The 12,374-nt window shown below is 40.0% G+C and overlaps 1 protein-coding gene across 1 annotated transcript; it reads left to right on the plus strand.

The window, feature by feature from the left end:
• Positions 1-1,963: 1,963 nt before the first annotated feature.
• On the plus strand, positions 1,964-8,046 carry panx2 (pannexin 2; the record flags this gene model as incomplete). The annotated part of the gene is made up of 5 exons (XM_081372469.1): positions 1,964-2,192; positions 4,127-5,241; positions 5,342-5,480; positions 5,569-5,760; positions 7,757-8,046. 5 exons carry the CDS (start codon positions 1,964-1,966, stop codon positions 8,044-8,046), a joined length of 1,965 nt encoding a protein of 654 aa, XP_081228595.1.
• Between the last annotated feature and the right edge of the window lie 4,328 nt (positions 8,047-12,374).

Raw genomic sequence — 12,374 nt, forward strand, 5'->3', positions numbered from 1 at the left:
ATGAGAGTCATTGCAGCCTATCTCTTTCACTCATGCCGTATATAGTATCATGCATTTTATCATATCTGTGTCTTAAGTCGCTTTATGTCTTTCTAGTCAGCGATGATGCCGGATAGCCTGATGATCCGGTGATGGACAGCTCCTCGACTTAGCGTAAGTGATGTGCATGACCTTTAATGCACCTAAACATTGTCAGTATGTCTGGCAGTGTCGTTACACCATAATGTCGATAAAACTAGTTTATGTCTGAGGCTGTGTTATGTTAAAAGATAGCCTATTACTTCACTACTGTTTCTTTAAGTTTGCATGACACATTCGTATCACTATCAACTTCTTGTGAGTTCTATCAAACCTGATGTCCAAGAGTCTCATAGAGGAACAAATTGTCCATAACTAGGCCAAAGTAAAACACATACAAGATAAGATACTGAACACGTCTACGATTCATCCCATGAAATATATACAGCATTAATCCTGCATTTAAAACAAACATTTATTTATTTTAAAAACATTTCTGCATTTTTAGCCATTTTATTGGGCATTTTTGCATTTACTACATTTCAATTTACTTTTTGCATTTATTATATATTAATATTATTCTATATTTGCATAAGTAAATCATAAACATAACAGCTCTGACCATTAAGACATTGCTTAGTTTACATTTTTAGATGAATGTTTAATGCATTCATTTAAAAAACTGATTGACTTCATCCCAAAAAATAAATTTGTATTTAAGTTAACTTACAAACTTGGAATTCCTGCTGTTTTTTGTTGTGCTTTCCATTTGTTAGATAGCTGTTCCTTATTGATTTCTTGAGCTCAAAGCGAGATATATTGATTTCAAAATGTACGACAGCTATTTCCTTGTCTGTGTTTTTATGCCATGGGGAAAGACACAATGCAACATATCAAGCTTCCATCTGTAGTTCAGAAGTATACAGTAAAACTTTCCAATGAGTTTAAGACCAAAAAAAGCATCCGTGTACTCTAATCTGGATGTCTTGAATGATTAAGCCTTTAGTATGGATGTCATTGTGTCCTTTTGTCCTTGTCACTAGTACATGCTCTCGAAGGACTCAGTCTGCAGAGAGGCACACCTGGCACACTCCATTGGTTTCTGAATTAAAGGAATATGCACTTTCATAGAGTCTGAACGTGAAAAAGAAAAAGCAATATAGGCTACTTTTATGGTTATTTATTTATTTTATGGTTATAGATACTAGAACATCAAGAATACATTTTGAATTAAAATTTGTATTTTAAATTTATTTTAAATTTTGGTTTAGTAGCTTTATTTTGTCTTGTTAAAAGGATAGTTCACCACATATTTACCCTCATGTTGTTCCAAACCTGTTTGAGATTCTTACACAAAAGAAGGTATTTTAAAGAATGTTGGTAATGTTGGAAAAAAAAATACTATGGAAGTTAATGGATACTGTCAACTGTTTGGTTACCAAAACTCTTTCAAATATTGTCTTTTGTGTTCAACAGAAGAAAGAACTCATACAGGTTTAAAACAAAATGAGGGTGAGTAAATGATGACAAAATTTTCATTTTTGAGTGAACTATCCCTTTAATCTATATCTGTTGACTCAGATTCTGAATGAACTCTCTTGTTCATTTACAGGTTTTTGCAGAATGGAATAGATAGGATGACAAATTCATCCCCGCTGTCAATATAAGCGACAACAACAAATCATCTGATCTCTTCAATCTACCTCTGACAAGATCAGCCATCAATTACCCATCAACTCAGGCTGATCACAAAGCTTCCTTTGTGACTCTTAGAAGATCCACTTTCATCCTTCAAGTCAACACCTCTTACACATAACTCATTATATTGTTGCAGGGAAAAGCCCTCAGCCAATCCATTGGCTGAAGGGTTAGGAGTAGAAGGAGGAGCTTCGATTCCCATCAGGAGTGTTGTGAGGTTAGTGGCGAGGCAGGCTGCTGGGACCGGATGCAGAACATCTTCGAGCAGAACTTGGACATGGCCACGGCTCTGCTTGCGGGTGAGAAGCTGAAGGAGTTGATCCTGCCAGGTTCCACACAGGATGAGAAAGGCGGGGTTCTCGCAGGTCTCATGGTGCAACTCAAACTAGAGTTGCCCTTTGACCGGGTCGTCACCATAGGAACTGTCATCATCCCTATTCTGCTGGTTACATTAGTTTTTACACGGAACTTTGCAGGTTAGTGGTGTGTTACGCATTATTTGGACAAACGTACATGATGAACACCTTACAGTATGCAGCGACAAAGAGTTTTGAAACCCATTCATTTTTAATAAGAATTAGGGATTTCTGAAGACATGAGCAACTGCAGAGCTCAACTTTATGCAAATGAGCAGCGAAACGGTGATAGTAGCCTATAATCTGAGCAAATTATTCAATCACATGACTTTCTGATGCACTTACAGGGATTTATTCGGTGAATGTGTCTCCTTAATACTTTGTGCTTATTTTCCATTAAACCATTTATACACCTCATTTGAGTGTGAAAATATTGGCATTTTTATTCACATCTTGGCGTCTCAATCCAGTATTCTTTATGCAAAATCCTAACATTTTCATAAAAATGTATAGAAGGAAACATGCTTAAATTGAACGCACTTAATACTTTGCATTTTTGCATTGAACTCTAAATCAGAAATATTTTTGGATTTACACTTGCCAGATTTCTGCCAAGTTTTTAAAGTTGACCCATTGTTAATAGCTCTATAGAACTTTCTATATTCCTATTGTCCTCTAGTATCCAGTAGAGGAGTGGTTAAAAGATTGTTTCTAGAGAGATTGTGGGGTGATTAAGTAGGAAGAGAGAGAGAGAGAGAGAGATAAAGAGGGGTTGTGGTGGTAGGAGGGGGGTTTACTCTAAACGCTGAGTCAGTCTTACTGCATAGCAGCACCAACTGGCTGTGACTGAACATCGAGAACCCTGCTGGGCAGAAACATGCAGTATAGTTGGAGATATACAAACATTTACACTTGGAAAAATTGTGAGACTGCAGCTAAACTGCCTTTTCATATCATTTGAGGGCTACTACATTACAATTATTTTTTATTAGGAACACTTATTATATCAAGAAAGAGGATTAGTGAAGGTCAAACCCTCATTGTCATGTTGGCTGAGGCCGTTTATCGGATAAAATGCAAGGACAATATATAGTATGAAACTTGAAAGCACTGAAAGAAAAGATAGAGCCTGTAACCATTAAGAGGTTATTTCCATCTAGACACACCAAATATAACATATACTTGCCTTATGAAACTAGCTTGTGACCATATTATCTTGCGTAACTTACATTATTGATTCTGCGCAGGAGTGTAATCTACTGAGACCCTGAGTAAGGTGGAGGCGTCTATAGGAGTTGCAGCAGCTGTGAAAGAATTACCTCTCTCTGTGTCCAGCTGGCACAGACAAATGTAGCATTTGTTTTGATCACTGATTCATCATTAGATTGGCGTCTGCTGCCTTACACTATGCAGTAAACCCATTCCACTTAATAGAAACCTGATGACAGCTCATTACTAGAAACAAATCCCAGCGGGAGTCAGTTGTGAGTGATACACAGCATTATATTTTACAAAGATTTAGTCTGTTTAATCATATCATAGTCCTTAATTTGAATCATTTTCACTCAGACTAAAATGGCAGCTAAGTTTAGTTGATGAAAATAACATTTTAGTTGAAACAAAAAACATTTTAATTTGCAGTAATGCCAACAGCATTTCTAATTTTCATTTAGCTTAAGTTTTTCATCTAATATAATTTTTTTTTATTTCAATTAACAAAACGTTTGTTAAAATAAATGTTTATTATGTCGCCTGCCGCTTTAAATGCGTAAGCTCTTTAAAATCAGATAAATTCTGTTTCTCTGTCAATGTTTTTGTTGATTAAACAACTAGAAAAAAATGGCTTTGTAAGTGATTCTGTTATCATTATAGTTGTGGTGTAGACTTTGCTATTCTCTTAGAATTAGAACAGTTATTTAAACATTGTAGTTATAGTAATCATTCTTGATGTGTACAGGCCTTAACACTGGTGGTATCTAATTAATTGTTATGCAAAAATCCCGATTATTTTGTGAAGTGGGATTCTTATGATTTTCAATCTCCTTCTCTTTCAGAGGAATCTATATATTGCTACACCCCACACAACTTCACCCGAGACCAGGCCCTGTATGCCAGAGGTTACTGCTGGACAGAGCTTCGGGATGCTGTTCCTGGTGTCGACCCCGATCTTCGGCCCTCCCTGTTCGAGCACAAGTTTCTGCCCTACGCTCTGCTGGCCTTCGCAGGCATCATGTACATACCTGCTCTTGGATGGGAGTTCCTGGCCTCCACTCGCCTCACCTCCGAGCTCAACTTCCTCCTTCAAGAGATCGACAACTGCTACCACAGGGCGGCCGAGGGCAGAGCGCCTAAGATTGAAAAGCAGATCCAGTCCAAGGGGCCGGGGATTACGGAACGTGAGCGACGGGAGATCATCGAGAATGCAGAGAAGGAGAAGAGCCCCGAGCAGAACCTGTTTGAAAAGTATCTTGAGCGCAGAGGGCAGAGTAACTTTCTGGCGAAGCTGTACCTGGGGCGACATTTAGCCATCATCTGCCTCAGCTCAATGCCCATTACGTACCTGAGCACCTACTACGCCCGTCAGAGGCAGAACGAGTTCACTTGCGCGCTTGGCGAGCCGCCGGACACTAGCAGCATCCCTGAACTGCGACTGAATGTCAACTGCAAGCTTCCAGCCGTGCAGCTCCAGCGCATTATGGCCGCGGTGGACATCTCTTTGCTGTGTACTATGAACCTCATTATCCTTGTGAACTTGCTGCATTTGTTTGTAGTACGCAAGTCCAATTTTGTTTTCGACAAGCTGCACAAAGTTGGCATTAAAACACGTCGGCGCTGGCAGAAGTCACAGTTTTGCGACATTAACATTCTGGCCATGTTCTGTAATGAGAACAGAGACCACATTAAGTCTCTCAACAGACTGGACTTTATCACAAACGAGAGTGACCTCATGTATGATAATGTGGTGCGGCAGCTGCTGGCAGCATTGGCTCAATCCAATCACGATGCCACTCCGACTATGAGAGACTCTGGTATCCAGACTATTGACCCCAGTATGGACCCGTCAGTGCTCGGTGTGGGAGAGCTGGGAGGAGAGCCCTCAGTAATCAAAAGACCCCGTAAGAAGATGAAGTGGATCCCATCATCTAACCCTTTGCCACAGTCTTTTAAAGTAAGACTTGACTCAAGGTTCTCATTCATATTTAGTGAATGAATAGCTTATGGTCCTTCTATTAGCTAAATGTACCTTATATTTCTTTGTTTTCATACAGGAACCCTTGACTCTAACCAGACTGGATAATAGTATAAAGGCAGATAAACCTAAACCAGTCCGAAGGAAGAATGTACCAGATAGCATTATGGCTCCACTTCTGGACAGCAAGAGCACACAACATCCTCCTACAAGCATAAGTAATGCCAAAGTAAAACCTGGTTTCAGTTATTATAGCTAATGTGGTCAAAATGGTCCTCTGATCGTGTTTCTAATTTTACTTTTCAGCTACAGAAACGTATAATATAGAGAAGAAACACTCTCTTAACCTCACGTTGGATGTTCATCCCTACATGCTCACCATCCAGAAAGCGAAAGCAGAGACAGTCAACCCTGAGCCAGTCCCTGTTGAGCACTCTCTCAGTAATGTGTATATTGAGGGTCCACATGCAGTTGTCCACGTCTCCTCGTCTCTTACTGGTATGCTTGAATTAGAGATGTACAGTATATCAGAACCATATATGGCATTGCTAGTGTCACCTTGGTTCCCTCCACAAAAAGCTAATAGAAATGTTCCATTAGCTTTTGGATAAATGCCGCAAAAAAGCTTTGTGACCAACACAAGTTTATAATTCTTACATGTACACATCAAGATAATCTTCACGAATTAACACAACTATAACGAATTTTAAAGCCTAAATACAATTGGCAGAAGTAAAAGGTACAAATTAGGCTATAAACGAACAATACCACGATCACATGACTTCAACGTCACTTCTACTTTATTCTTTATTTAAAAAACATTTCCCTATATTTTTGAGTTAAAATAGTTTGCAAGAGCACTATAATAAACACAAGGCTGTAAAAGCGAGCTAGTGAGTAGATGACTTTTCCTGTTTTATGTGATGACATTTAAAGGTAGGGTAGGCAATTTTCGGAGAGGCTAGCAAAAGCGAGCTAGCTTTGAAAGCATAAGATCCCACCCTCCCTTCAGAGCGTCTCCAAAGTTACACCTCTTATAAAATACATGAACGTGTACAGAAGGTAGCAAAGCGTCATGAGAGACGGCGTTAAACTATCAATACATACATTGACAGGCAAGTAGGACATCGTATCATTAGCCGCGTTTCCATTACCCTTCAAATTGCGCAAATTGAAATTGCGAATTGAAAATACGCTCAATGGAAACGTCTATTTCGCAAAAACTCCCATTTATCGCAAAAAAGTTTTCACGCTCGCATGAGGTGGTTTTTCAGGCAATTTGAAAAAGGAATATTTTGCAAAACTGCAATGGAAACAGTTTTTGCGCATTTACAGGTCACCTGACTTAGAAGGCGCGGTTTGTTTGGACAGAATACGAGACAGAGTTCTTTATTAAATTCATAAAAGACAAAAGAATTACAGAAATACTGGATTCTAAACCTCATAGAGGTGCCACAATCAAGACCTCGGAGCAGAAATGAGTGAGAAACACCCAGTACACCTCATATGTGCTGTAAGTAAGGGTATTTTCCTTGCCATTAATGCTTGGATAACAAGCCTACGTTTCCTTCCATTAATAATATAATGTCTAGTGTGGTACGTGGCTGTGATATAAACCTACCAACGTCCGTTGCCATGATTTTTGGAATGACTTATCGCGAGAGGAAAAAATGACGCTGTAGTCGCATAACATCGGTTAATGGAAACGGCTTCATTTCGCAATAGTTTTTTATCGATATTTAAAAAAAATCGCAAAAGTTTTGCGCAAATCTGTAATGGAAACGCGCCTATTGCAGTCGGACTGAATTCAATGATTGGATGAACATTTTATGGTCCTATGCCTTCCACAGATGATATGTACATATAAATACATTTAGACCACTGAACGTAGTGATTGCTATCAGGATGTGAAGAGACTTTTAACTTTTAACCAGCATAACAAAAATGTTTCTGGAACAAATCACCTACCCTGCCTTTAATGTCCCTGACAACCTCTGTAGTCCCATTTAGTCACATGTTAGCAAATGCCTTTTCCCAAGACACATAAAAGCTTTAGAAAAAGCTTATTTCAGGCATTCAGAAAACCACATTAATTTGGAAATATTGGACCAGAAGTGCAAAAATCCTTTTTGGTTAGGACTGCAATATTATGCATGCAATAAATTGCCCTAGTTTTCCCATTTTTACATTTCTTTCACCGTCACCTAACTCACCCACTTAAGCTTACTTAAATGTAATCTTTAAAAACAGTAATAATTTTGTAACACTGTTAAATGTTCTGTTAAATCTTAAGCAAATCTCAAAATGAATCTATCGATTTTTATACTGTGTACAGTGTACATTACAATGTCGGTAGGATTTAAAACAATATATTTTAGTTTTTTTATAATCATTTATTTAGACACAATAGTATAGCATTCTGGTATCAGACATAAAACGTGTATTATTTTATATTGGTATTACCGATAATTCTATCACCTTTTTGTCCCCTTAGAGAAGAAAGAGTCTCCTCCACTGTCCACCACCACTACCTTCTCCACAGCCACTCTCTCCACAACATCATATATGAATGGTGGAACGACCAGCGTGCCTCCTCCAGACTCTCCAAAGGATCCTCTCAACCATGGGGCAGAGCCGGAGAGCCAGTCCGGGCCTTTTAGTCGAAACCCCTCACACCCGCTGTTGAGCATTCATCACACCTTGTATGAAGAGGACGAGGAGGAGCAAAACAGAAGGGATAGACTAGCCAGACCAGGCGAGTTGATTGCTGCTGGAGAGTGTTGAAGGAAATGTATACACACCTGCACACACACAAAAGCACTAGAATATGAACTGAAGCACAAAGGAATATGCTGGTTTTTTGGGTTTATGTTAAAGGGTTAGTTCACCCAAAAATGAAAATTCTATCATTAATTACTCACCCTCATGTTGTTGTTTTTTGCGCACAAAAAGTATTCTCGTCGCTTGATAAACTTAAGGTTGAGGCACTGTAGTCACTTGGACTATTTTAACGATGTCTTTACTAACTTTTCTGGGATGGCAGATATCGATTACCTAAGCAGCCTATGAGGGAGTGAGCCAGCTCTCAGATTTCATCAAAAATATCTTAATTTGTGTTCCGAAGATGAACGAAAGTCTTACGGGGTTGGAACAATATGAGGGTGAGTAATTACTGACAGAATTTTCATTTTTGGGTGAACTAACCCTTTAATGGTTTTGCTATGGGTGAATCTCAGATTATTTCATTTCCAGAGATGAAGGTTATTGAACACTGGGGCAGGCAGCTTATGTTGAGCTGACTGATATGAAAGGGGTTGCAGGATGGATGCAGGAGTTTTCATTTCTGCAGAAATGCCCTATTCGCAGTCTGACATGATTAATTTATTCTGCAAGCAAAGGTATCCCATAACAGGGACAATAATAAATCTGAAATAAAGTGAAATATTGGGCTGGTCATATGATCTTAATATGTCAATCACATTCACCATAACGCTCCATAATGTCGATAATGTTTTTTTTTAGACCACTGATGTATCTTCATCTCATGTGAGTGTAGATCACTTTAAATATGAACAAACAAGACTTTGTGTAAAAAAAGTGCACCTTTAAACATCATCTCCCAGCCTTACATCCACATGCTTGGAAGTGTGTGTTTGAGGGAAAATAAAATTACCCATGACCTTGTTGCTCACCACATGGGTTAATGAATTCCCTATGGCATTCCAAATGAAGGCAAAGGCACATCAGAATTTTGCACAAAACACAGTTTGTTCCTGTTTAACATCAATGTCAACATAGTTTTGTGTTGTTTGTCTGTATACACAATCAGCGTCTGTTTCATATAGATGTCTTGAGGGATTCAACGCAATACATGTATTCTTAAAATATGCAACCTCATTTCTTATTGTTGCAATAATATGCGCATTTGGAATGTATATACTAAGCTGTACAGAAAAAAAGTTCTTACATCTAATAATATGAGATTTTTTCCTTATTTAAAAAAGACTGTCACATGACGTTCATCCACACACCTCTGGTGCCCTTATTCAATGAGACTATATCACTCTGGGTCTTTGGGCCAAGTGCTCAAAGACATTCGACTCCGGATTGCCCGAAGAAAAATGGATCCTTATACCAGCTTTTTTGAACAGACAGAGTTGTGACAAAAAGATTTCAGCTTCTTCAGCTGGACATTTTCAAGCTAAGGAGGATTCATAAAACATGCTTTTGATACCAAGATCACAATGAACCACAACTCGTGTAAGTGTTATACCAACTTTGTAAGTCCTGGTTAAAACCTTTGATATTCACTGATGCACCTTGTAGTGAATTTTAACACACTATTATGATGGTGAGTGAAGCGCACAGTAATTCACAATTAAAATCCAAGAACACCTCTAACCACAAGGCATGAGATTGATATTAGGGATAGTTGCAGCTCACTGTTTTTCTAGCACATATCATGATCAAAGTGCAATATTTTTTATGTGATACAGGGAACACAGATCATGAATGGCCATACCTTAAGAGAGGAAGGAAACACAATGGACTTTCCAGGCTTGAATCTTTAGATCTGAATTTAATTTGATGGTTTTATGGGTACTAATCTCAAACTTGATATGTTCAAATGGGGTTAGACAAGGTATGTATAAAAAATTCATGGTCATGTCACCTTGCTTGTTTGTTAATTTCTTTTGCTTATTTTTGTGTCACAAATTCTTGACAAATGTCAAGTTTCATATATCTGTATTGAACTGCAGCATTTCAACCAAATAACCTGCTTAGAGAAATAGATGAATCTATGCTAAAAAGAAAAAATGTTAGATTTATTACCTCATGGGTTGTACACTGCATGTTCAATTGTTAATTAAACTCATGTTACATAATTTACATGGGGAAAAATACTTGAATTTGAATCATAAACTCACCTAGTCTGTCTTACACAGGTCTTTATCTTTTTAGTCTCTCTCTGTGTGTTTGATTAGATATCTGTGTTATACATGAACCTCAGAAAGAAGTGTATAAAGTTCACAATGTTTTAAGATGCTGTAAGTGATTTTTTATTTTTTTTAAAAAATGCATAAAATGCTCACTAACTCACAGAAAACATTGAACAGTATCATGAGAAATCCCACCTGTCTCTGTATCTGTAACAGTTGCGCATAAAACGTTAACAGCATTCCGAGGAGCGGCTCATGCTTTTTAGCCAATCAGAAACACCCTATGGCTGTGAATTGTTTTTTGTGTTAGGGCTTGCTGACATCGTGTGTCTGTTCTTCATACCTCACTTAAAGAAATAGTTCAGCCAAAAATGAAAACTATCCCATAGTTTACTCACCATCAAGCCATCCTAGGTGTATATGACTTTCTTTCAGCCGAACACAATCTGAGTTATATTAAATAATATCCTGGCTCTTCATGCTTTGTAATGGCATTGAATTGTGGCCAAGCTTTTGAAGCTCCAAAGGCGCATCCATCCATCATGAAAGTAATCCATACGACTCCAGTGGGTTAATAATGCTGAGCTCACTTGGCTCGGTGCAAAGTTTTGTTTTCCTGTGCAAACATCTCTGAGCACTTTGGATTATTCTTTGGACTGGATTTACCTGTTTGACCTTGCGTGTTTTGGATTTGATTTTTGCCTCTTCCCCTGATTTGGATTATTCAGACTGTTTGCCTCAGTCACCATTTCGCCATTCTGCTGCCATTATTTGCATGTGTTTTCGCATTTCTTTGTAATTCTCACAATTGCAACTAATAAACTGCACATTGAACTCTCAAGCCTCCTCATCACATAAAACCTCGCCCCCACCATGGATCCAGATTCTCAGACTACAAGTGGAAGTATGCTCCCAAGCAACCATGCTTTCTTCACATCATTAATAATTGCACAAACTCACCTCGCTAACGGAGGAGCTAGTCAAGTCCTTGCAAACTCTCCAGTTGCCGTCTTACTCCGAGCCACCCTGCACAGCTAACCCTTCAGCTACAGCTAGCCTCAGTCCGTCTGCCTGGCTTCCCTTTGGCTTTAACCCTCGTCTCTCGCTTCCGGACAAGTTTGATGGCACTCCAGCATGCTGCAGTGGATTCCTGTTACAGTGTGAGTAACTTCTCGCTCAACAGCCACACGTTTATTCCACTGATGAAGCCAAGATAGCGTTTATGATCTCCGCTCTCACGGGTCGAGCACTCCGAGCAAGGAAGCTGGGTAAGTACTGTTAATGCTAAGACTCGGGAGGAGCTGGGCCTCAAGCTTCGGTGGCAGCGGAGCCTGGCCGACCACGGATCCCGGCCCACCACGGATCCCAGCGCTGCCAAGTCCGGTGGTCTCAGCGTATCCAAGTCAGCTGGTCCCAGAGTTACTACCACCGTCGTCTGCATTGTCTGTGATGGCTATGGCCATCTTGTGTGTTTGGGGCCGCACACACTGCTACAGCTCCTCCTGAGGCGGCGGCAACCACTACAGCTCATCCCGAGGCGGCGACTGCTCCTGAACCTTCTGCCTGCTCTGATACGACCAAGGAGGCAGATTATGAATCACCTGTGCTCTCTATTGACCTGGTAATGACCACAAAGTTCTTCCTTGAGCTCTGTCTGCTCTGACACGACCATGGAGGTCGTTCCTGAATTCTCTGTCTGCCCTGGCATGACCACGGAGGTCGTTTTTGAACTCTCTTTGTGCCTTGACACTTCCACAGAGATCGTCCTTGAACTCCTTCTGCCTTGACACGACCATGGAGGTCACCCCTGAACTTTCTGTCTGCCCTGACACGACCATGGAAGCCATCCTTGAAATCTCAACCTGTTCTGTATTGGCCAAGGTGGCCTTCTCTAAACCCTCTGTGCGTCCTGTTTGGCCACATAGGCTGTTTCTAACCTCCCTGTATTCTCTGTTTTAGTTTTGTCGAAGCCGCCATGGTGGTCTCCAGTTCAGCCTGATCTACCGAGGTGGTCACCGTTTCCATCTGCTCCACTGTGGTGGTCTCTAGCGCCACCTGATCTGCTGTGGTGGTCATCAGCTTCGCCTGCCCCGCCTTGGTGGTCTCCAGCTCTGCCCTGGCCCCCTGCTCTGCCTTCTTTGCCCTGGCTCTCTGATCCTCCTCAGTCTCCAG

This window comes from Scardinius erythrophthalmus, assembly GCF_964197995.2.
Source record: "Scardinius erythrophthalmus genome assembly, chromosome: 8".
Classification (NCBI taxonomy): Eukaryota; Metazoa; Chordata; class Actinopteri; order Cypriniformes; family Leuciscidae; genus Scardinius; species Scardinius erythrophthalmus.